Consider the following 25696-nt stretch of genomic DNA (forward strand, 5'->3'; position numbering starts at 1 on the left):
ACATACACACTCTAATGTGATTGTGTATGTCGCCAACGTACACAGAGAGGCGGTGTGACCTGCCAGAATATGAGCCTATAGCGGTAATGTGATTACCAGTGTATGAAAGATAATGATAAACGATGAGAGCGCGACAAAGACAGAGTGGATGGGAGAGAAAGAGCAGAGTGAGAGGAAGACAGGGCAGCAGCAGCAGCAGCAGGGGAGGAGGAGGAGGAGCGCTGTGAGGGGGGGGGGGGGGGGGGGGGGGGGGCAGGTAAACAGTAATGTAATTGCCATTAGATCAATTTGATTGTGGTCAGAGATCACTGCTCGTGATGATAAATATTGATCTGATAAAACCACCAAGGCATAAATACGAGCCGACACGAACACAGGCAGAGTGGTTCCAGCTGTGCTGACTGAGACCCCATCGCCACGTTTAAGACTCGTAGCCAGGCTGCAGGTGGGCTGCCCCACACGTCCCGGAGTAGTGAAACTAAACTCAATCTTGTTAAAAGCTGCGCTGATCAATGTGTTTACGATGCCACTTCATGAATGTGTGAAGGTTGCAATACTGCAACGAGTGAAAAAACACAGTCATCATTCCCCTCGGCGTTTCCTTCCTTTAGCTGTACACCATTTTTAGTGTCCTTCAGCCTGTTGTTTTGGTCTCTGTCTTCACAAGTTAGTGTCGTGATGTGTGAATGTTTGACTGTTGTGTTGAGGTAAAGTGAATGGAAAGGGCACAGGGAATTATTAGAAGCAGTGAAACTGGCAGGAGGAAGATGTCCTGACTTAGACTTCACTTCGAGTCGAGATCTACACACGGTTCTGCATGAGCCTGAATTCCCCCTTTTCAAAATGCAACGACGAGGCCTTTTCACCGTTTTGTATTTCCGGATTGACAGATTGACTCTGAGTGAATGTTCAGCCAGTGCCAGAGAGCAGGCGTCTGCATTCTCCGCTCCAGAGGAGAGAAATGACAGGAGGAGGAAGGAGAGAAAACAGCGAATAGACTGGCGGGGTCCCAGTGGAGCTCCCTCACCAGCACTCTGCAGCGGGTGTGCACTAAAGGCATTACAATGGAGGGGCGGGGTGTGCAGACAGGCAGCAAAGTGTACAGTGTTTGTGAAGGACACACACACTTGTTCCTCACACTGGACTAAAATGTTTTATTTTGTTTTTACAAAGCAACCAAAGAAGACATTACATACATGAAGACATTAAGCACGTGTTCTCCCTGAGCCTGAGATCTGACTCATGTGTGCCGCGTTTCTTTCTAATATTCCCTTCAGAAAGCTGGAGCTCAGGTGTAACGCTGCTCTGATGCAACTAAACTCCAGTAGAAGCTCATTTTACCACTGACAGTGTCTCTACGGACAGTGATTATTACTGGCTCGTTGTTCCAGACATGTTGAATACGTTACAGGACAGGGACACTCTGGAGAAACTATTACGACGTGCGATACAGAAAGAAATTCACTTCTCTGAATGATGATCTGGACGATTTGATGAATGGGAACATGAGGAAAAAATGAGCCAATTCTGTTCCATCTTAAGCAGCCTTCAACATCCTGACACTGAACCCCCTGATTATAGGATTCATTACCACGAAGCCAGTGTGGCCTTTAAAAAAAAAAACAGTTGACAGACCAAATCCCTACAATTCATCACTGGACTTGAATGAATTTCAAGCTGTAATAACTTCACTGAAACTAAATATTCATGCATTCAAACCGCAGCTAAATACTGTTTTATTTGCATTGTATTACTATGGGGTCTCTTCATTTCCAGGTCCACAAATTGACCTGAACTGTTTATAGTGAAGGAAGCAAACAGCTGCGAGTGACATCAAGTGCAAATAGAAATGTCTTAGTGCTTAGTGCCACACTCCAACGTACACGTTCTGTGGAGACGATACCTGAGGATGAACGGGTGAGCAACAGGACGCAGAGGAGCGCTTGCTCCTAAACAAAAAAAAACGTGTTGTCAGTGTGTGGTACGTGTGAGGAGCGAAGGACAGCAGTGTTTATACAGGCCCCTGACTGAGGTGAAAAACTGGAAACACATCTTCGTCAGTGCTGGTAGACACGATTACAGAACTTTAGATAGAGCTTGGCAAGTCGTTGTCTTTATGCTAAGATAAGCTCAGTAGCTCCTGGCTCTAGCTTCATATTAGCGTACAGACATGCAAATCAATCTCATTTCACTCTAGAAGAAAAAGGGAATAATTCACACTGCTCTGGTGTTTGTCAGTCAGCCAAAGGAACGATGATTCAAGAATTATTCCATTCATCGAAGAAACACAACAAATACCCTTTTCTTTTTAAATTTCAGTTTCTCCCTCCATCTGTTTGGTTCGCGTCATCTTGTCCTCCCTGCCCTGTACTTGTCTTCGTCCCTGCTGTGAGGTAGAGGAGCTGCAGTTTCATTCTCATCTGCAGACCCACAGTCTGGATGAGTCAGAAATGAAATGAAGTAAACAAGCAAGTCGGTAAATGGGAAGAAGCTCTAACACAGAACAAAATAAGAGTGGTGGAAAGTACAGCTTTTTATATTGCTGAAGAACATCCGGACTTACAGGAGGAAGGATGGCCATATTCTTCTTTATGACACTGTGGTCGAAGGCAGTATAGACGTTGTTGTCTTCACCGGGGTCGTCTGCCAACATGTACAATTCTCCAGCATGGATGTCAGATACATTCACCTGTGTGCAGAGACAGATAGATGGACAATTCTCATCTATCAGAGAAAATGTTTCCAGCAGACTGTGCTCGACAACATGGATGAATCCATCATGCCTGACCCCTTAGCCTGAAGCTCACACACACACACACACACACACACACACACACACACACACACACACACACACACACACACACACACACACACACACACACACACACACACACACACACACACACACACACACACACACACAGGAGGACAACAGAAAAAGACAGACCATCCTCATGCTGCGCTGGTTCGTGAAGCACCCACCTGAAATGTTTTAGGGTCGAAGCCGAGCCAGAGAGTGTATCTGTAGTCCCAGGAACGCAGAGAGTAACCCATGACTTTTATGTCTTTGAGGTCGGGGAGGTCAGAATTCACCTAAGAGAAGAACATTCAACGTTGAGAGCATGTCGAAACAGGTGAAGTGCTGTAGGAATCAGCCTGCAGCGCTGTCAGAGCCACAGCTGCCAACTCATCCTGCGAGTCAGCCGATGAGCTCGTGTCAGGCTGCCAACTCCTCTGTACAGAGATTAACCTACAGCAGGTGCAGCACTCATCTGGATATTTTAATTCCGAGATCGCGTGCTCGTAGCTGGCAGCTCTAATATAAGCACGGCAGCGGGTCAAAGAGCGGCAGTCGTGTAAACGCTTGTTCGACATGAGCTTGGTTTTCATGACCTTCACTAATTTTTTTTGACGTTTTCAAAGCAGCTTTATGTAGAAGTAGCAGCGTGATATGTTTGTATTAAAACTATGGCTGCTCCCTACAAATCTATAATGACTTAACCTTTAGCCAGCTCGTGAAAGCATCTTCATTTGCTTTTCGAAACACACACACACACACACACACGCTCTCTCTCTCTCTAGTACCTGCGGTGTATCAGCAGGTCGAGGGTACTGGCTGAAAGACACTGCCTCCTCATTCACTCCTCTTTCTCCGTATCGGAAAGTGTTGGCAAGGTTGCGTCCTTCGGCGCACAGCTCCTCCTGAAAGCAAGAAAACAGACACAGGAGTAAAGGAAATAAAATGTCAGAGTCAATTAGATCACATTCATGTCAGGCGTGTTTGGGTCTGTTTGTGGAGTGTTTACTTCTTGATTCATTTTGTTTGACTATGTTAGTACAATGTCATTTGCACTAACTGTACAAAGATCACTGAAGGGTCTCTGTTCTGCTCCTGTGGTGTAATTGGTTGATGACGATAATGTAATCAGCGCTGAGAACAGAACTAGAAAGCACATGGCTTCCCTGAGTACTATTTTGTTGTTTTTCTTTCATTAAAAAACCTCTTTCATGAGTGCAGCATCACGAGAGCTCGATCAAAGTTCCCGCAGATTAAAGTTCAAGTTGCACATTTTTGAACTGTGAACAATTTTACAACAATTCTGGACACAAATGAAATAGTTAGTGTTAATTAGTCACACATCTCACCTGAAAACACTCATTTCAATGAGATACATGGAGCATGGGTGCTAATAATACAGACCATTCTGAGCTGTTCTGAACTGCATCAGCAATAAGAAGTGTAGAAAGATAAGTCACAGGCTGCTATGAAAGGTAAATCATACATTTTTAAAAAATCTAATCCATCCATAGTCCAGTCTGTAGGATTCCTCCTCTGGGGACCACGACTGGAACTATGCCACTAACAAATAACACAAACAGAATACGCTCTGCTATCATGGAGACACAATCCTACAGACACAAACCTTTCTGTGTATAATGCAGATTCAACACACTGACTCATTTTAATTTACTGATACCTGGAAAGAAACATCTGGACAGGACTGAGGCGTTCCCAGGCCGGCTATGCTGGAGAGTGTAGGAAAAACATCCACCAGCTCCACCACGTTTTTTCCGACTTTGCCATCTGGAAGACAGAGAGGTCAGACAGACTTATTTTACCACTGAGAGCAATACAGTCAAGATATTAACTTAATTTTACTAGACACCCTGCACTTAAATTTCATCAGCGTTGCACCATTTGCATATGAAGTAAAAACTGTCCGGAGGCAGAATATCAAAGTGCATCCCTGTCTAAACACTTTTGAATTTCCCAATGTATATCAAAGACCTTATTAAAGTCAAGTTGGCACAGTCATAAATGTTTTAACAAGGTTTATATGAGCAATTAAGACCAAAAAGTCTGAATCAAATTTGAATTTCCTTTTGTGATTTGATGCTGCGTGTACATCAACAAACGTACGTTTCATTTCATCAATAGTAATTAAGTTGATGTCTATGTCTAAGGGGTCTTACTTTGGAAACTGTACTCTGGCTGGGTTAAGACATCAATAAAGGGGAAAGTAGACGGTCCCTGCCAGTCTAGGAATGTGGTGACGCCAGGAACAAAGAAGACAAGAGGGACACGTGTTGTCACATCAAAATTAGAGTACTTAGCCCATTCGCCGTGTTCTCCTAATGACCAACCTGCAATAATATGGACAAACAGAGCAATGAGAAAACAGAAGTCCTGGATTTATATCACACAAACAACATTCCAGATAGAGCAACACTGAAGCCATCCATTTTACTGATGTTTTTGCCACTCATTTTATGTTTAAAAATTATTGCATTTGATTGAGCTTTATGGGGTTTATATATCAAACGGTCGCACAGAGGATTTACTCCAGCATCCTCCACTGAAGGAGACATTAAAAGAAAATGAGTTTCCAAGTCACAAAGTTTCTGAAAAAAGGAAGAGGTGGTGCAGAAAAAGAGCAGGAGTTTTTTTTTTTTAGAGCACACAAAAACTATGGAGGGAGGTAATGATACATTCAGCTGCTGCAACACTGCCACCTGATGGCCAAGCCAAGTACTGTAAGAGTATTTCCAAAACAGCTGGCATCTGGGTATTTCTTGTACTAAACACCCCAGATGAAAACAATCGTGTCTGTGTTTTAACTAATAATCCTAGTATACTAGTAGTCGTATAGCAGGAAAGGCTGACTAACCATGATCAGAGGTGAAGACCACGACAGTGTTGTCAGCCAGCCCCAGTGCATCAAGAGTACTGAGCAGCCGTCCAACCTGAGCATCCATATAAGACACAGCAGCGTAGTAGTGCTGACGGATACGGAGCTGAAAGACAGTGATTCAGGACATTACTGTCAAATGGAGGCTTTATCAGAAATGGCTCGAAAGTGATGAAAGAAGACAGTTCACACCTGGAAGTCTTTAGGAATTGGTCCATAAGGGAAACTAATGTTTAATTTTTGGACATCGTCCCTCTTCCGCACATCCGTCCATGGGTTGTACGCCACAGGTGGAAGGTGTTTGGGGACATCAGGGTCAGGGGCTAGCTTCATTTGTTCTATGGGGTATAGACTCAGGTACTCCTGTAATATACAAACAATGTAACAGCCTTATGACACCAGCGCCACCAAACACATGTGGTCAAAAAAAAAAAACAGAAACAGAAAACAAAAGACAAAAAGGTACTGAGGATCGATCACAATCAAAAGCCTTCCCGAAGAACGAGGGAAAAAACAATATCAATCAACCAATGGTTGATGTTCTTCGTGAAACTCTGTCAAGTCATGCAGTCAGGTTCAGGTTGTGTCACAGGATAAAAGCAATTCAGACACACATTATCAACCATTTCCTCCATTTTGCCTGCTGTGCCTGGCCATGCAGGTGTTCCTCATAGTGTACAGAGTATAAAGTTCAGCGGGGTTAAACTTTGACCCCTGTGCACCTGAGCCTGCTGATCAGCCCGCTGTGCTTGGCCGCAGAAAGCGACAAACCGCCACAGGGTGCAAACTTTGGAAATAATGGGTTTCAGAGAGCAGTGGTGGAATTGTTGCTTTGTGTCTGAAAGCAACTTTATTCTTTGTTACTTAAAAACCTCACAGGACTTTTTAGAGGACATATCGAGAGGACATCCAGCGCTCTGATGTTCTCAGATGAATTGACTTTCAACATTCCAGAAACTGCATTTTTTTTGCTGAACTTTTAAATCTGGCGGCGCTCACTACGTGTCCAAGCGATATGGGGTAAATCAAGTGGAGAATAAATCACATTCTGACAAAGAGGAGTTGGCTTGACCTTTCCCACTTTTCATCTCTCAACTCGCACTTTGCGGGGAAACCTCTCTGGCATGGCGACATTCATCAACGCTCCACCACTCGCCGCTCTCATTCAACTTCCTTTTCATCATGTTCTCTTCCTACTTCATGCTGAATCGTGTCTCCCATATATCTGGATCAGTCCTCATTAACACTGCGTTCCTCTCAATGCTTGCTTTAGACATTCCTTTTTTTAAATTCTATTCCCAGCTTTCAGGCATATTTTAAAACTAGCTCCATGAGGGTATTCTAGTTTTGGATTTCCCTTTCATAAAAACAACTTTTCTTAATTAGGCTATTTATAGCATCGGTGCCATTTTTATCTATTGGATCAGATGATACTGAATACACTGGGGATTTAATGTTGGTTCCTTTATCCCCCAGGCTGACCACGGTTTAATGTTTTACTACAAGCGTTTAATTTTATTACAACAGGACATTAAAAAATAGTCAATGAGTTCCAAAACATCCCCCATCAAGTTTTCTCATTCAGCCCTAACACACACACACACACACAAAAGATTTGAATCAATCAGTGTGACTCAGACATTGCTGCTAATAGAACTATACCAAGATGTGTTTTCCTCATGTCATCTTATCCAAATACAGAATACACTGTAATTCATGTTCTAAAACCACTGTTTTAAGTACTTTCTCGTTACTGACATTCCCAGACTACATGAGTTTGGTCTTTTCCATCATTCAGCCTCCAGTCTGAAAGTTTTGTCTGAGAAGTGATTTTAGAATTTAAAACCTGAAATACATCTGCATTTATTTATTTATTTTCCTTTTTTCGCAGAACCTTTGAATTTTCCTTGGATAATTACCCCCACAATAGTTTGAAAGTGCCCCCTCCTCTCAGCAGAGAAACATGGCATGTGCCTACTTAACATGCGATTAGGTCATGTACCTGTGGTATCCTGAAGGGTATGTGCGGTTTGTGAAAACCCACAGCTAAGAAGAAGGGATCATCGTTGTTGACCCGACTCTTTAGTAACCTCACTGCCTCATCTGTGCTCTCCAGGTCGGGGAGGGTTCCCCCAGGCTGCTCTGTCACGTTCACTGCACACAGTAAGTTGGCGTGGAGTTTGCCGTCCTCTCCTTTACACATCTGGAAACAAGGTTTACATTTAAATTTTAAAAGACACATTTATGTATTTATTTAATTAAAAGCATAGTAAGAGGAATATAAAAGTTATTGGTGTCTGTTTGATACATTCAATTACATAGTATGCAGAAATAAGACTACATGGAGTAATGTAGATGTTCTGTACATACTACATATAAAAAAGTACAGTAATTGATTTTTGGCCAATCGTGAGCAGCAGTACAAGTATAAAGGGCTGCAGAGGTGACCCTGCACGACATCCAAGGAGCTTCAGTGAAGAAGCTGGGACAGAGCCAGCCTCCACTCACCCCTGTGGGAGAGGTTTAGATGTTTCAACTCCTGTGATGTAGAGGCATAAAGACCAAGTTTCAGTAAGAAAGAGTCAGGAAGTGTGTGCAGCTCTACAACTCTATCATGACTGTATGTAGCTATAATCTGAATGGACTTCTTGCCTTCCTGCAGTATGCAGTGAACAAGATTAATGTTCTAATTAAGAACAGAAATCTAATTAAAAATCATACCTGGAAAACAGTTATTCCTGCAGTTATACACAAATAAAGCTTGTGAATAAAAACTTTTCACACTCTTTGTGTCAGGATGTGGTGACGTGTTCCTATTCATACCTTTTCCTTCTCGTATCTAAAGGACGGTGGGTGGTAGGCAGGGATGGACCAGCTGTATGGGTAGTCATCAGTGTGGTTAGAGGCAATACCTAAAGAGAGAAAGTATTAAGAGTTTTTACTACACAAAAACATCTAATTGATTTGGTTTTTATTTTTTCTTATTAAATAACAAATTCATGAAGATCGGTGTCTTCTCAAACATGCAGCTCGTGTTAATCGTCAACTGTACATCTGTGGTTTCACTTCAGCTTCAGTGCTAACTATACAGCTGGGATCTCTGTGTCTTTACTTCCCGTTACTGTTCCAATACCAATTCACAGTTGTGGGAAGAATGAAATGTGTTTTATTCCACTACTATCTTACACTAGCATTATTCATCTCACCTGGATGAAACACCTTGCCCACAGACACGGTGAAGTAGCCTTTAGATTTAAAATACTGAGGGATCGTCGTGTAGTTTCCAGAATGGACTCTCCAGTAGGACTTGAAGTCATAGAGCCTGGTTGTATCTGGTCTACGACTTGTTAACATGGATGTTCGACTGGGAGCGCACACAGCTTGCTGAGAGAGGAAAAAAACACAAGGTTAAGGTTTGTATGAGACTAGGATACGTGATCCCATTAGTGTAAGACCCAAACTTCAGACAGCAGTGTCACCAGCACACCTGTGCATATGCATTGAGGAAAACTTGGCTTTTGGATGCCAGGTGGTCAATGTTTGGTGACTTTACCACAGGGTCCCCATAGCAGCCCAGCGATGTTCGCAAATCATCTGCCACGATGAAAAGGACATTCTTCATCTCTGAAAAGAAAGAGCCACCGAAAGTTAATGTGTTTAACAGCTTCACTGCTTTTAAATGAAGCTATTCAACAGTGATTCATACAGCAGGTGGGACTAAAACGATCCTATTAAACTGAAGCTCCTATCAAAGGCTAAGTGCTGTTAAATTGGTTAAATCAGTACAGTCCATGAACGTTGAATAGAAACTAGCAGCTCCCACTAATGTGACGAAAGTCCGTGCTAAATTAAATGCCACAGGTTTCTAAACCGCAGTTAAAAGTTGAACAGAAACTAAACAGTTTCCTCATAACGAGCTGCAGCTTTAACACAAAGAGTCAAACTTGAAAATAAAGCAGCATTCAGTGAGTTCAATTAACTTAGTCTGTGCCATTAAGTGAATAAACAAGACACAATGAGCCTTCATCAGCCTCTAATGTCAGCTAAAGTCATTTATATGACCAGGTTAGCGTACAGACATGTAAAAGCTTTGCTAGCTAACTTGCTGTAGCGTTCCTGAACACTTCACGGTACCGATACCTGCTCTGGCAGCAGCTGTCAGTGTTTGAAGAACCAGGAGCAGACGGAGAGCTCGGACGTCAACGTACATTTTGTTTTGGTGTCACGACGACAAAGTAACCTTCAAATAATACATTTAAAGTCAAACTGAACAGAACATCTCCTGCACAGTCTTGTCTTGTCCGTCCGGTGTTATGCCGAGTTTTGCATGCCTGCCGAGATCGGCATCCCCCACTCTAATCAGCGAGGAGGATGCCGATCTCGGCAATTCCGAGTTGCCAAATATTGCACCCCCTCCCTTATTAACTGTAGCCTAACACACGTTATAACCAAACCCTGTAAATTGTCCATCTTTTAGATTATTTTAAGCTGACAGTGAAAATTCACATACTCAAAAGTGTGAGGGGCTCAAATCATAGTAAGTTCACATAAGTTTGCAAATCTTGTTATTATTAGCAGAGGTTTTATTAGATTTAACTTGCCTTGATAATGTTCGACCCATTAATAACATTAATACATTCAACGAACCACAATGAAAACATTCATTAACCTCAACACTACTAATCTGCTGTAACATTTTTAATAGGACAAAGATCTGTAGTGTACTTTGTTACACTTGAGCTTAAAATAGCTTAAAATAATCTAAAAGATGGACAATTTACAGCATTTGGTTATAACGTGTGTTAGGCTACAGTTAATAAGGGAGGGGGTGCAATATTTGGCAACTCGGAGTTGCCGAGATCTGCATCCTCCTCGCTGATTAGAGTGGGGGATGCCGATCTCGGCAGGCATGCAAAACTCGGCATAACACCGGCTGCTGCATCAAAACAAATCAGCATGTTGTTGAAAAACTTCCTGATTATCACGTCACACGCCAGCTACGTTTTCATTGGTCCACTCGGCTGACGCCCCGCCCACAAACGGTCAATCATATGGCATCATATCATAATAGATAATAAATGATGTGTCAGTCATTTTATAATAAAACCATTAGTAAAAGCATTACAGAGGTAACTGAGAAGCACTGTAGTGGTTATTAAATTAGTACAATTAGCAGTGTTGGAATGTGACATTTACTCAAGTACAGTACTTCAGTATACTATCTGTACTACTATCAGTATAGATTTTAGGTACTTTGATTTTTGAGTATTTATGTTTCATACTTCTTTTACATTTTAGAGGAAAATACTAATATACTTGCAGAATGACGTTTTGATTTCTATAGTTACTACGTGAGGGATGAGAGGTGTGCAGCATCCCCTGCTCCTCCTCAGTCAGCACACAGCCACCGACCTCAGTCTATCAAGCTGGAGGCGTTTCACTTGCAGAGGTCTCAAGCTTCTGGCAATGTCCTGGGGATGGTGCAGACTTTGCTGCTGCCACACTGTCTACTAGAACAGTAGGTAATCTTCCTGTTCAAGCAGACTCTCTTAGGGCTGATCTGGTCTTTCAATAAACTTTGACCACACAGTATTTTGGGTTGGTCAGTTTTCTTTAGACAAACCTATTTATCTCACTTTTACAATTTATTTGTGGTCAGTAGTGTTTGAGCCTCCTCAACTTTGGTTTGGTTTATGGTAACAATAAATAATGTGTACATTTCATTTAATTTCTATTCTTGTGACCATGATCCCCAACAAAGCAGTCTAGTGGAAGATGTCTTGGTGCCTAAGGTAGTTCAGTGCTCAGTGGGCTTCTACTCAGGAACCCCAGGAATACCAAATACCCAGGAAGAGTCATGCCCTGTGATATCAACCATAAGTCATAAATATGTATCCTTTGCCTGGTTTGCTGTCACCGCCCTGAACTTCAGTTCTATTGTTGGAGCAGGAAGTGCAGGGCTGCAGGCTAATACATGTCTAAATAAATCTAGGTTATTGTGTAGTGTCACAGACAGAGGTTGTTTGAGTCTAGACAACTTTTTTATACTAAAATACTTGCATGCATGCATACATGCTCTTCATCTAGTAAGGAATCAGATTGTCTTCTTTGTCATTAAGATAACTATGTATATGCTCCTGTATTCTTGTTTCCCCTCATAAGTGTTAAGCGGGGACGGGCAATCTAGGGGTAGTCAGAGGCAATACCTAAAAAATGGTTTAACAATTACAGTACCTATATACAAGTGGATAGACACAAAAATACATTGCTGATTTGTGTCTTCTCAAAAATGCAGTTAGTTTGTTTCTCAGTGCAGTTGTAGTGTTAACCAAGCAGCAGGGGCCCCTAGTACAAACTTGCTGCTATTATTTTGAAAGATGTTAACGGAAGCAGCATGAGCTGTAACTGTGAGCTGTGAGATGAAGAGAGATCTCACTCTGCAGCAATTTGACCTTCGCAAGAACAATCACAATCGTTTCTTAAACCACCAAAGACTGCAAGAAAGACCAGACTTGGCATATCTAACATATAAAAATCTCTCAGTAATTAAGCTAATTTCCAACAGCAATGATGGTCACATTCTTACGAATAAAGTAGATATTTTAGAACATTTTAGAAACATTCGCGCTAGTTCCGATTTACTGACTTGGTTTGAGAAGGATGTTGGAGTGAGGCGTCTTTTGTCATAGAGACGATCTTTGGCTAGGGGCAGCGCAGACATAAACATGGCAGACAACACAGCTAAACGTGAAATTAGCAACGAGACCGAAGAGTTATCTCAGAAAACCAAGAGGGCGAAAGCCGACCACGGGAATGGTCGAGGAGAAGATGTGAAGGAATCTGAAGCAGGAAATGTGCTGTCTGGTTTCCAGTTAAGCGCCGTGTTGAGTGACTCTGCCCGGGAGAAAAACATCTTTATCCACGGGAAGGTAAAACGTTATGTTAGCTAACTTAACCCTTGTGTTAAAAGGCAGGTGGTTAAATGCAGACACGGTGCTTTGAGCTGAAAGCAGCTCAGAGCGGTGTTCGTGAAGTGAAGACTTTGTTCTACTTGATTTCATTCAAAGTTGTGCGCAGCGTCGTCAGTGGACGGATGTATCATTGACCTCCGGTTTGGTGTTTCAAAATAAAAGTCTAAATATTATGCTTGTCCAGACACATTAATGGCCCATTAATATTTATGCTTTTATTATAACGTGAAGTCTATAAATTGATCTTGATTGATGTTTTTCTACATGTCTGTGAATGCTGGTGACACTCTGCACATTCTGCACAATACATCTTTTTCACTTATTACCAGCTTGCTGATCAGAATGCTGTGGTCATCCTGGAGAAGACACCTATCAGGGAAGACACTCTGGCTGAGATCTTTAGTGGTTCCAGGCTGATGCTTGAGATGAAGAACGACATCTACAGCACATATCGGCTCCAAGCTCCTCCTCACCTCAATGGTACAGTTGCTGAAAAATTTGCTGATCGAACAGTCCAGCAACCACTTTGGTCACAAAGAAGGACACGAGATAGCCTTTGTGTTTCTGTTTTCCAGAGATTAAGACCACAGTGGTGTGTCCAGCCACAGAGAAGCATGTAAATAAATACCAGCGTCAGGAGAGTTTCCTGGTGGAGGAGACGTGGGAGGACTATCAAACCATCACTTTGCCATACATTCAGGTGCAGAGCTTCAGCGTGCAGGTCAGTGTCCTAATTCACCACCTCTGCTAGATTATTCACTTTTGAATGCTGCAGCACTAACTGTCTGTTTTTCACGACTTTCACACTTCAGTGGGTACACAACATCCTGGAGAAGAAGGCAGAAGCTGAGAGGATCGTTTATGAAGATCCAGATCCAGACAATGGCTTTGTCCTTCTACCTGATTTCAAATGGGACCAAAAACAGGTGAGAGACCACAAATATTGACCAACAGAAACACAAAGAAGTAGGAAAGAAATACACACAAGTACTTTGTGTTTGTTTGTTTTAAACCTCTGGTTTTACACGATAAGAATGAACTTGACATTAGATACAGCTGAATGTTTTCTTGGTAACCAGCAGACAAGCATCAAGACCATTAATTCAGACTTAATACTTGTTGTTAGGGGTAAAGACATGTTTTCAGCAACTGTATAATCTCTGGAATATTTTCATATTATCTGCTCAAGATATTCCTGAACGTCCTGTTAATATAGTTATTATAAAGATCAGTATCCACAATATCTGTCTTCTTCTTTCAGGTAGATGATTTGTATCTGATTGCCATAGTACACCAGAAAGACATTAAGAGTCTCAGAGACCTGACGTCAGATCATGTACCACTGCTGCAGAACGTCTTCAAGAAAGGAAAGGTGAGAGAGTCTTCACATCATCATCAGACTAAAATAATAATAATAATAATAATAATAATAAAAGCTGCAGTCTGACAGGAACTGCACAAACAGGGCGATAACATTGGTGTACTTGTGGTTCAGGAGGCCATCCTGCAGCGCTACAACCTTCCTGCCAGCAAACTAAGGGTCTACCTGCACTACCAGCCGTCCTACTACCACCTTCACGTCCACTTCACCAAGCTGGGCTACGAGGCGCCGGGCTGCGGTGTGGAGCGCGCCCACCTCCTGGCAGACGTCATCCAGAACCTCCAGTCCGACCCCCAGTACTACCAAACGCGCACCTTGTATTTCCCTCTGAGGGCGGACAATGGACTGCTCAGCAAGTTCAAAGAGGCAGGGAGACTGTAACGTACTGTACACCTGTACACACGTGAAGTTGTTGGTAGTTTTATCCAGACTGTGTTTTTAAGACTGAACCAAGCATTTTGATATGGTTTTTGTTTCTTTTTTAAACTCAACTACAAATATTCTCTGCGAAAGACATTTTTACATATGTGTGACCTAAATTACATGAAGTGATGTTTATATTCTTCCACAACATACAGACTGATTATTGTGTTAGTATTTCACCCACTGATTAATAATCACCATCATTTAATGCATATTCAGATAAACCATCTGTACGTATTTGGGTTTGATGTGTCATCGAGGTGTTTTTCTAATCATTTTCATATGATTCCTGCTTTCTGAGAAATTTAGAGAACGTATAGGAAGCTGTGGATATGACATGAGTCAAACCAGTGGACTCGGTTTTGATGTGTTTTATAAGTTTTGACTCGATGTTGCTAACTGAAATAAAGTCGTTTTTCCTATTTGCCCCGTTTATTTAATCTAATAATCTGATGAATGTGGAACGCTGAAGTCATCAACCACTGTTGAATTAGGTGACGTCTTGACATTTCAGAAATTATCTCCTCGGAGACTTATTGATATATAGCAACTTTCTAATAGTACAGTGATTCTAAGCCAGGGGTGTCCAATCCTGGTCCTCGAGGGCCACTATCCTGCTGGTTTTCCAACTATCTCTGCCTTACCCACTGCTGATTACCTGGATCAGGTGTGTTCAGCCAATCAGAAGCTTTAAGTGCAAGGCTGGTTGCAAAACAAGCTGGACAGTGGCCCTTGAGGACCGGGATTGGACACCCCTGTTCTAAGCGCTCCTTAAACTGTCAAAGTTCTCAGTTTGTCTCTAACAGTAGATGGCAGTGTTCATTCTCCAAGGATCTAACTTTTTTTTTTTTTTTTTTTAACTCAACTGTCTTAATGCAAACAAAAACTTCAGTCTTTGGATAGTCTGGTTTTCTGTCTGTTTTTAGAAAATGAGACCAAATTGCATGTTATAGGTGATGTTTTTTCAGGTCATTTTCTTTCAAACTGTATTTAAGCTGCCTGTCTCACCGTGTTTAGTTGGATTGATACCCTCACTCCTCCAGCAGTGCTGACAGCCTGTGTAGCCTAAGAAGCAGACAGTGGGACAGGCTGCTGTGTTTATTAGTTTGTATTTTCAACTCTACAATCAGATGGTTTCCCTTCTGGGGATGTTCAGACTCGACTCAAGTGTTTCCTAACAGAGACGTGTGTTGGGATGAACATCATCGTGTTATCTCCTGAGCAGTCAGCTGGGCGGTGCTCTGCTTTGTGCCTGCGGTGCGTTCAGACGTCACTCGGAAAAATGACAACTTAAAACTTCTCAAACGTGATAGTTTAGTGGTCTGTTGAATCTCAGGAAACTAAAGCTTGATAGATGACAGTAGGATATTTTTTTTACTACACTAGAGTCACAAACTTCATATGAAACATTCAGAAGTAACCACAACAGGTTATACATCAGGGATGGAGATGGACAAATGTTAACATGAACCTATGTATAGTTTACACAGATTCGCTGTTTGCCCTGCAACATCGGCAACTCCATCAGTTAAGATTGAGCAGAGTCCGAGGCGCCCCTGAACGCAGCAGCAGCAGCAGAGAGCAGGGGACGCCAAGGCAGCAGTGAGACAAGTAATCCAGTCATTAGTCCACTAACTGCGCTCATGTCTTGGTTTCAGTCTCTGAGGGATGACTTCAGTCTGAGGCCGTTTGAGATCGAGCACACTCGGTGAGTATGTCCGCCGTGTTGATGACGAGCTCCACACTTCATCTCCCCCCACAGGAACTTCAGCGCTGATGTCTGATCGGTGATCGATGCATGTGCTCGATGCTCTGATCCCGCAGCGTTTCGCTTTGTTTTGCCTCGGCCGAAGCAGCTGTGGGAAGAAAAGTGGGTTTTCTGCTGGGATCGTGATTTAGAGGCAGCATAATGCTTCGATGTAGGTGGGCTGTTTGTGGCTGTAATTAGTCTTAAGAGTCCCTGAAGCCCAGTGGGGAGATTTACAGGCTTGTATTTAAAACATTTAAATGAAGCTCCAGCTGAGAGCTCGTATATATTTATCAACTCTCTCAGTTGATCTGCTTGTCATCCGTGGGAAACGTTGGGAAAGCTGGAAGTTGAGGTTTGGGTCATCATACAAAACTTTGCCAGCAAAGTAATCAACTTTACTCTCAGACAGACATTGTTTCTTTTTCTTCCATTGAAGTGATTAACTCCTAATATAATAGATGTAAAGCTGTTTAGAGATCACTGTGAAATATTTTATGTGAATCCAGCTCATTAAGATGTATTTTAAGATGAAATCTACTTCACGAGTGGGTTTTGTGTGTACCGCCTTAAATTAGCCAATCTGTCAATAGGACCCTGGTTCTAAATCCCAGCTTCACTGACTGCATGTTATTTATGTTTATTCGCAGACTTAAATTTGAGGTCATATTCTGCCTTTCCTCAGTGGCCAGTCATTCTTTCTGCTCTCATATCTGCGAGATCAGCGTGACAGCGCGTGTCTGATGTCACTGTTTGGTAGAGGCAGGTCAAGGACGGTCCAGATTAAACAGTTATTTTTCACTGTGTGGCCACCAGTGTAATCCTGAACACAGACACTGACTGATTCAGAACAGTATCATGCTGTCTGACAGCAGTGTGAGGATGAAAGACACTATTGATCTGAGCTCTGCTGACCTGATCCTCAAGAGGAAACGGAGGACGACAATGTTGACTTGTGATTGCAGTGTTTCTTCATAGCGAGAGTGACAGTAAATCAAACAAAGAGTCCACTTTAAAGCCTCCACAACCATGATAATCCATGATATTGGACTAGTCATCGGCAGTAAAACCAGTTAGCATTAACACACTGGACGAGGATGTGTGATCTTAAGGGCATCAGTGCTGGTAATCTGACTGAGAAGCTGGATAAATATGCCTCTCTGTGCTGTGTGTGTGTGTGTGTGTGTGTGTGTGTGTGTGTGTGTGTGTGTGTGTGTGTGTGTGTGTGTGTGTGTGTGTGTGTGTGTGTGTGTGTGCAGCCTGTCAACTGTCACAGCCTTCCTGATTAGAGGGATCATAAAGTCATATGTCACCGAGTCTTTGAACAAACCCTCAGAGGTTTGACAGCGATGTCCTGTTCACTGCTCCTCTCTGGAAGTCAATCCTATCATGATCATTCACGGATACACAATTAGACCTGTTGCTGCTGCTGTGACCTCACTGTGTAACTGAAGAGTCTCAAGTGTGAGATTATTCCTCGCTTATTCAGTGTCAGAAACTAATAAATACAAATCTTTGTCAGAAGCAAATGCAAAATGACGACTCTATTCACTGCTCAAAAACAATTAAAGGAACACTTACATCTTACACTGGGTCTCGAGGAACAACTTATTCAAGGCAGCTCATCACGTGACCCAGAGGTGTGTATGGCCTCTGCGAGCCTGTATGTACTCCCCACAGTGCCTGCCCATGCTCCTGATGAGTCAGCAGATGATGTCCTGGGGGAATCTTCTCTCAGACCCGGATCAGAGGATCGGTCAGCTCCTGGACAGTCTGTGGTGGTGCTTGGTGGATGGTGGATGTCAGATACACTGATACATAACGTCCCATAGATGCTCAGTTGTATTCAGGTTTGGGGAACATGAGGGCTGCTTTCATCATCCAGGAACTGCCTAAACACATGAGGCTGGGCAGTGTCCTGGTCCAGCATAACATTCACCACAACGTGATCAGACTCTTTCACACCTGACACATGAGCTCAGTGTGAACCTGCTCTCATATGTGAAGAAAACAGAGCAGCAGTGGTGGACCTGCCAGTTGTGGTGCTCTCTGGTGAGGATGTCCAGGCCCTCGCCCTCCCTCATGGAGTCTGTTGCTGACAGCTTGGTCAGAAACATGCACTCTAGTAGCCTGTTGGAGGTCGTTTTGTAGGGCTCTCGCAGTGCACTTCCTGTTTCTGGAGCAGGTTTAGGTCCTGCTGCTGGGTTTTTGCCCTTCTACAGCCCTGTTTGTGTCTTCATTGCACCTGTTGTTACTTTCATTTGCACCAAAGCAGGTGAAAAAATGGTCAAAATGTATTGGCATCATAAGTTACATGACTATTTTAACTAGTTATAAATACATTGCAGATACGTACAGTATGTCTAATAATTCTTTTGGTCCAATAAATGCTAAATCCTCTAAACTATCAAAATGGAACTCTACATATCTGAATGTAATTCTGGATTTGAACTATTTCATGGTGAAACAGCCGACCCGACATATTAGCCTTTAGCTACGCATGATGTGTTTAATTTTTGGCAGCGAGTCCAGATTTCTGTGCATGGAAGCCTCTGTCGATGCTATTTAGGAGAAAGTTTGGGATTTTAATTTGAAACTTCCTGCATGTGGGGAAGAATAACTGCTAAAAATGATGGGTTGTCTTTCTTACAGCCCCCAGCTGATGATTTAGGATGATAAGTAGTTTTAATTAGAAACACTGCTTGGTGTAATAAAGCAGTGTTTTGAGGAATTTATTTGATTTGCTTCATCTGTGATCGGATAGAGAGCACGCTGATCAGCAGGAGCTTCAATGAGGTTCAATGAAAGCTGCAGCTTCAGGTTATTGGGTTGTTGTCTTTCAGTTAGACCTTTTGACTCCTGTGCCTCCTGTTGCTTCAACACACACACACACACACACACACACAGATTAGACCTGTGAGTGAGCAAATAGACCTCAGCTGGGACCTGAGACCTGAGATAGAGAAGAAGAAGAAGAGAGCGCTCTTCTTGTTGCAGCAGTGTGATCTGTGTACGATCTCTCACACACCACCCAGTGTGGCAGGCTGCAGGGAAGGAGTACGATTACAGGGCTATTTACATTACAGCATAGAGCGGCAGAGAATTGGGTCGAGAGAGAAGATGGTTTCCAGATGTGAGGTGGAATTCGGAGCTACAGTGACTCCCCTCCTCCTCCTCCTCCTCCTCCTCCTCCTCGTCCTTACAGAGAATCACAGAGAGATCTGGATCGGTCTGCGCATGTTGTAATGGAGAGAATAGGAGATAGGGAGAAACCACAAAAAGAGGAGAAGGAGAAGGAGAAGACGTTGCACTGCTGGGGTGAGTGAGAGGAACTGGAGCCAGCAAAGGGGGGAAAAAAAAAAGTGATGGCGATGAGAAAAAGATGGAAAGGAGAAAAGCACGGCCACTTGGTTGGACACAAGCCCAAAGATCTAACTGGGAGAAAGTCCGACCAGTGGAGAGTGTTTTAGTAGTAATTCACAGCTTTATTCTCCAAATGTTTTACATGTATCTACCTTTCATAAGAGTCTTAGCTGAGGTTATCATATGTAGTAAATCTATTCATGGATTGGAGTCCTGCTCTAGTAGTGCAGCCACGCTCACTGATAATGGCTCAAGTTTAACAGGGATCAATTTTGTCCAAGCTGTGGAAACATTATATAGCACGCTGTAGAATAATGTAACAGCAAAATGCTGGACTGGGCAGAAAATTAGAGTAAATGTGCAAACACATGGTCAACACTCGTCATGGTGACATACAGTAGCTCATGTTGGTTTCAACTCTCAACTCATTTTGTCTGTATTTAACAAATCAGCCCACTGATCTGAATGAGAATGATCTGGTTTATTTCAGCCTGATATCACCACGATGGTCTGTTAGGATCCAGAGCCTTTTAAAACTACTACTGTCTGTAAACTTCAAAGTGCAGTCAGATTATTAAATGATGCTCACACTGGTCTTCACCTTGCACTCTGTGTGTGTGTGTCCGTGTGTGTCGTCCATGCTGTCACCTTCTTGATCTTCTGTACTTCACTATCAGTTTCCTCCCGCCCCCCCTCTTTCAGTCCAGACTCAGGCCTGTTTCAGGAAATACCAGCATCCCCCTTTTTTTTTTTTTTTCATTGAAGGGAAACTGACCAGCATTCCTCTGGGCTGTATAAACAGAAAGCCGTAGGATTGATACACACACATGTGTATACACACACACACACACACACACACACACACACTCAGGCACACAGTAACATGAAGAACTGCTCTCTGTGATCCAATTGGACGCACAGCACTAACAAATTCCTACACATACAGTAGAGACAGAGAGTGTGGATATCTGCGTTTGGACAACTCCTCCTGTTCATATTTGGAATGTAAAAGGAGTGAGGGGCCAGGTGTTTCACATACCTAACTCCTAAATCTCATAGTCAACTTCATTTGGACTCTTAAAAAGGAAAAGTAATACTCCTGGACTGGATGTGCTATGACCGATTGTTAAATAAGAGACAAACACCACCTGCATATTTACACATACACTAATCAAAAAGTGATTATTAACAAAGCACCAGATCACTTTATGTAACATGTCCCCCGCGTTATTATCAGTCTACGCTCCCCCACAGTTGACAGTGTCCAAACCCATTCCTCATTTTGCTCGATACCTGACATATAATTATTGCTTATTTAAGGGTTAATTGATTGTTAATTGAAATCCACCAGTCCTCTCAGCACTGTGGCTCGTAGGTTTTTCAATATACTGATGTCAGCGGTTCTTATAAAGATAAGTCTGTCTGTATGTGGATGCTTAGATGCTGCTCTGGTAACAGCACACTGAAGTGATTCCTCAGTAATGTCAGACTGTGTTTCTACTTCAGTCTGTGTGTAAGTGCAGGTCCTTCACACCTGTTTACATTGAGGGTATCACAGATTTTCCTTATTGGAGTAAAACTAGTGGATTTGTGTGCTTCTCTATCAGTGTGTGGTGCATTGTTCAGTCAAACCTGTGGGTCACGGCCTCCTCTGCTGTCTGGTATCTGAGTGCCAGCTTAACCTCTCTAATTTGTTTGCCCTAGTTTAATGTGAGCAGAATCAGACTGAAGGTGTTTGACTTTGGAACTTTTTTTTTTTGTCTTTACTATAGCCTCATGCTCTTATCAATTTCACTCAGTTAGTTCAGTTTGTTAGAGAAGTCTGAGTATTACAACATGGAAAGTCCTCAAAACTGCAGCCGAAACTGGAAACATCGATTTATTTACATCATTCTGGAGAAAAAAAGGCAGAGAATCAAGAAGGGAAAACCCAGGATCCGGGATTCTTGGTAAGTGAAGCAGTTCTGCCTTAGATTGGTCCTTCCTGATGGTTTACAGGCATGTCATGTCTTGTGGGCTCTGTAGTGAGCAGTGTGTGTGTCAGTGAGCATAGAGGAATTGCTCAATCCCAGCATGGCAAAACCGATCTTACTCACAGTTTGTGTATCATGCTGTTGAAATGGAGCCGATGACTCTGGAGCTGACACACACACACACACACACACACACACACACACACACACACACACACACACACACACACACAGGCCTCCTGTCACTCAGACTCTAGCCGTTTCAACCTGTTTGAAACGAAGAATGAATGACACAGACAACTTTTAGTTCGGGCATGTGTTGGATTGAGTAATGTGTTACAATAACACCACTCTGCTGTGGATGGTCTGATTAATGTGATTTGTTATCGCCGGTAGATTCAGAGGAAACGCGATACTGTCTGTATTTATGTAACAGATTGATGTCGAAGGTCCCACTGGGTGAGAGAAGTTTCCATGAAAACAAACCTTTCACTTTCACTAATCTCACTAACGTGTCGGGACATGGCAGGTCATAGAGAATGATTTCAAACGTCTGATTGTTCTGAACTGAAGGGATCCTACACTGATCTGGTTCATTTGCTAAAATGGGCTCCTCCTCTTGATTGTGTGTACAGTATATATGTGTCTTTGAGGATCTAGCAGCGGGGAATCTCAGAAGCTCATCCTTATGTCACCTTACAGCCACACGCACTCAGAGGAACTGCAGTGGCTGTCGGTTCTTGAGCTCACTACTTAAAGTGATTAGCAGCGACAGGCTGTTGTGCGACCACTAGGCCTCCTGCTGTGATAGAATGATTAACATGGGGAGCTGTGTTTTTGTCCATCTGATGGACATGCAGGAGACGACCATTTTCTGTGTTTGAGGTATAGCAAAGAGTGGAGTATGAGTTAATGCGGGGGCAGTCTCACAGTCGCCTCCTCCGTCACTCCTCCTCCCTCCTTATCTCCCTTCTTCCTGAAGCCCTCCCACCACAGCATCACCAGTGTGGAGACTGGTGAGGAGAGAGAGAGCCACGCAGCAGCCACTCATTCATTTAGTCTATAGTTTTTCCCTTTAGTTCATGTGCAAGGAGTCTTTGTACTTCTTTTTGAAGCCACGTTTGTTAGGGGAGGATAAAAAAAAACAATCTCCTGTTTTTGACATAAAAAAATCCTTATTAATTTGAAAAGGAGGTTCTGTTTTTATCCCTGTTGAGCTTCTTGTGTGATATTCTGATCCTGTTTACAATCCCACTTTGGCTGTTGCTGTATGTGACTGTTGGAGTGGTTAACGTCTGGCTTACTGTTGTGCCTCTGCTGCCAAATGTTGGAGAAGGGACTTCTGTATGAAATTTAACTTTAGAGGAGCTCCAGCTCAGAGGAGAGGGTGATCTTCTCTTGCAGAGAGGCATCCTGTCTGTTGCAAAGCTTTGCAGGAGGGAAAGGGACACCGATGCGGAAGAAAACGAATAGGTATTGGATTTGAAGGCTTAGTATTCGACAGGTCATCGGACATCAAGGCATCGTTCGCTTTGCAAAGGGGGAGAAGGACAGATTCTCTTTTTTTGGAAAACAAATTTTAGTTTTGCTTCATTTCAGCGTTGAAGCATGGCAGGAATGTATGGATGCTTCAAGGGAGGAAGTAAGTGTGAGACCTGAACTATCACTTGAGCATTGCAACATACTGTTTTGACAGTGCAACCTGGCAACATTGTATTGCTCATCTGTATTGCTTCATCTAGTGTCCACTGACGGCATAATGAACACCACTTTTCCATCTCAGTCAGATGTAGATGTGGGTGCTGTTTGCTCTTTTAACAGGGTTTGTCGTATTCAGCGCAAAGCTGTATTTTAATAGAGGCCACTGCCACGGTTGCAAAACTAGGAAGAAACATCTAATACAACATGCAGTGATAATGTTAAAAGTAGCACGCTCTGCTACTGTGCAGATCTCCAAATGCTGATGATAGTAGCAAATATTTTCATAGAGAACACAGATTTGAATAATTTGCCTATTGGGGACTTTTCCAGAGTTGACACTGTCTTTTGTTGCAAGCAGTCTAATCAAAATTTAGTTTCTCATTGTTTACTGAGACAATTGATGACTTGTAGTTGGCACTAACAGTCGACTGTGTGACTCAGCGCTGATGGACTGAAATGACTAATTTGACACTGGAAGAGGGTAATTACTTAGAAATTCCCTGAACTAAATCTTGTTTTGGGTTTCATGCGGAGAATCATGTGGATGATGATGATTTCCTGTAAATTGCTGGAAAGCAAGTTATATTGTTACTACAGTAATGGCTCTGAATGCATTTGATTTTTCAATCTTCTTCATTTTGAGGACATGTTTTCTTAAAGCTGATGGAGATTTCGGTGACTTTGTTGCTTTGAATTTCCTATATATAGGACTCGGGCTTGGCACTGTGCGACTGGACCACAGTGGCCTACAATAATAAGTGCCTTTAGCATTTTGCTTAGAGTAAAGTAGCCTTTTTTGGTACCAGGGCTGTATAGATGTGGTTTTGAGCACACTGACACCCCTTCCACTTGCTTTGTGTCTGTCCTTTCAGTATCATGGCATGACAACAATACAGGCTTTTATGGCACACTCAGCAGAGTTGACTTAGACAAACATTTTGTTTGTGTGTGTGACACAGAGAAAGAAAGTGAATAAGGAGGAGAGAGGGTGAGCTGCAGGACAGCTCCACACAGAACCACAGCTTATCCTGAAACTGATGAAAGATATTGTAACTTCTACTCACTTATGAGTATGTGGTGTTTAGGTGGTCTCCTGTGAAGGACTAGTTCAGCTAACATTAGATTAAATTTTTTTCTAGGATGTGTCACAACTTGCACATGCAGAGTAATCAGAAAGTTCAAGTACGTCAAAAGTGAGCATTCATTTCTGTTTTCAGTAGAAAGCAGCAAAAGTTACTACAAGTCAGATGGTATGACGTAACACATTTTCTAGAAACATTAAACATAGACAGTGAAAAATAAATAATAGATAATTAAATATTTTCTTATAATCCTACAATGAAAATATTGGTCAAAAGACAGGGTTTTCAGTCAACTCTCTGGTTTTAGAGTTAGCTTTAGTACGTAGCCACCCAAAAATGAAGTATCTGGTTTGAAACCTGCTCTTGTTTGCCCCTGGATAGATTAAGAATCTGTTGTTTAAATAAGAAGAATAGTTTAGAGTAGTAAATCTGCCTCTGTTTTCATTGTAAACATACAGTGTCTGCTGTTTGGGAAGGGACAGACAAACAGAACTGGATGACAGATCACTCCTCATTCCTCAGTATTTCAAGCTGCAGAGAGCAGAGCATGAGCAATTTTTAATTTTAGTATAGTAGTTGATTTGAAGTTTTACATCCAGATCACCAGTAGTATAGAACTTTACCGTCGAAACAGGTGGCATCCTTAAGGCTGACAACAAGTGTGTCTTTCCCTGGGCCCCCATCTTCCCCGATGTTTCCCTTGGCTGACAGTCGTTACGTAACCACAGTAAGTTGAGTTTGTTCAGCAGGAATGGTGATGCAGCTGTGAATGAATGTGCAGAGTGACTGATGAGGGTGTTTGGTCAGTTTCTGTCTTGAGTCCATGTAAGGCTTGTTGCTAAGAGCACAGCACCGTTTCAAACAGGAGCAGAAAGGAGATGGAGCAGCGAGTGTGGCCGAGGAAGGAGAGCTGGAAGACAAAAGAAGCCTCAAACCAGAAAGAATGCTGTGGAAATAGTAACCATACCGGGGTGAAAGCGTTGTGGAGCTATTTGGACGAGATTTTCAAAGCGATTTGAAATCTTTACTGAGAATTTCACTGATTTACTGTTGTTCCAGAGTTCCTTTGGGTCTGTTCAGTTTAGACATGAGTAAAATGTTCCAGGAACAAATACTTTTGTTACAATTATTACTTTATTCTGATTGTGTCAACACTTATCAGTGTTACATTAGACACAGTCAGTTTGCTGGGTCACAATCTATGACCCCTGTGTTTTTTTTTCTTCTAAACTTACATTTTCCATTCAAAGCCATCTGTAACATGAAACTCAAATCAAACTGATCAGTAAAGCATGTGAAAACATTGTAACAGTTAGTTTAGCAGTGTGCACTCTCTAACCTTAAAAGAAGCGCTCCATCCTC

General features: G+C 42.5%; 3 protein-coding genes across 3 annotated transcripts in view; 2 read left to right on the forward strand and 1 right to left on the reverse strand.

Moving 5' to 3' along the window:
- Positions 1-2117: 2117 nt before the first annotated feature.
- Positions 2118-9996, reverse strand: LOC113160397 (iduronate 2-sulfatase). Its single transcript, XM_026357617.1, has 13 exons — positions 9834-9996; positions 9181-9317; positions 8900-9077; positions 8517-8605; positions 7696-7896; positions 5886-6056; positions 5673-5799; positions 4978-5148; positions 4482-4588; positions 3589-3705; positions 2986-3096; positions 2564-2689; positions 2118-2435 (listed from the first exon to the last, which is right to left on the reverse strand). The coding sequence occupies exons 1-13, from the start codon at positions 9901-9903 to the stop codon at positions 2316-2318; spliced, it is 1725 nt and encodes a 574-aa protein (XP_026213402.1). The 5' UTR covers positions 9904-9996; the 3' UTR covers positions 2118-2315.
- A 2392-nt stretch (positions 9997-12388) lies between these two features.
- Positions 12389-14890, forward strand: LOC113160398 (m7GpppX diphosphatase-like). The gene is made up of 6 exons (XM_026357618.2): positions 12389-12622; positions 12994-13144; positions 13240-13385; positions 13477-13590; positions 13926-14036; positions 14160-14890. The coding sequence occupies exons 1-6, from the start codon at positions 12419-12421 to the stop codon at positions 14424-14426; spliced, it is 993 nt and encodes a 330-aa protein (XP_026213403.1). The 5' UTR covers positions 12389-12418; the 3' UTR covers positions 14427-14890.
- A 10135-nt stretch (positions 14891-25025) lies between these two features.
- Positions 25026-25696, forward strand: part of LOC113160889 (AF4/FMR2 family member 2-like) — a 12875-nt gene continuing 12204 nt past the window's right edge. The window contains exon 1 of the mRNA XM_026358351.1: positions 25026-25061. Within this exon, the coding sequence (XP_026214136.1) occupies positions 25026-25061 (36 nt within the window). The remainder of the gene's footprint in view (positions 25062-25696) is intronic.

Source organism: Anabas testudineus, chromosome 10 (genome assembly GCF_900324465.2).
Source record: "Anabas testudineus chromosome 10, fAnaTes1.2, whole genome shotgun sequence".
In the NCBI taxonomy this organism is placed as follows: domain Eukaryota; kingdom Metazoa; phylum Chordata; class Actinopteri; order Anabantiformes; family Anabantidae; genus Anabas; species Anabas testudineus.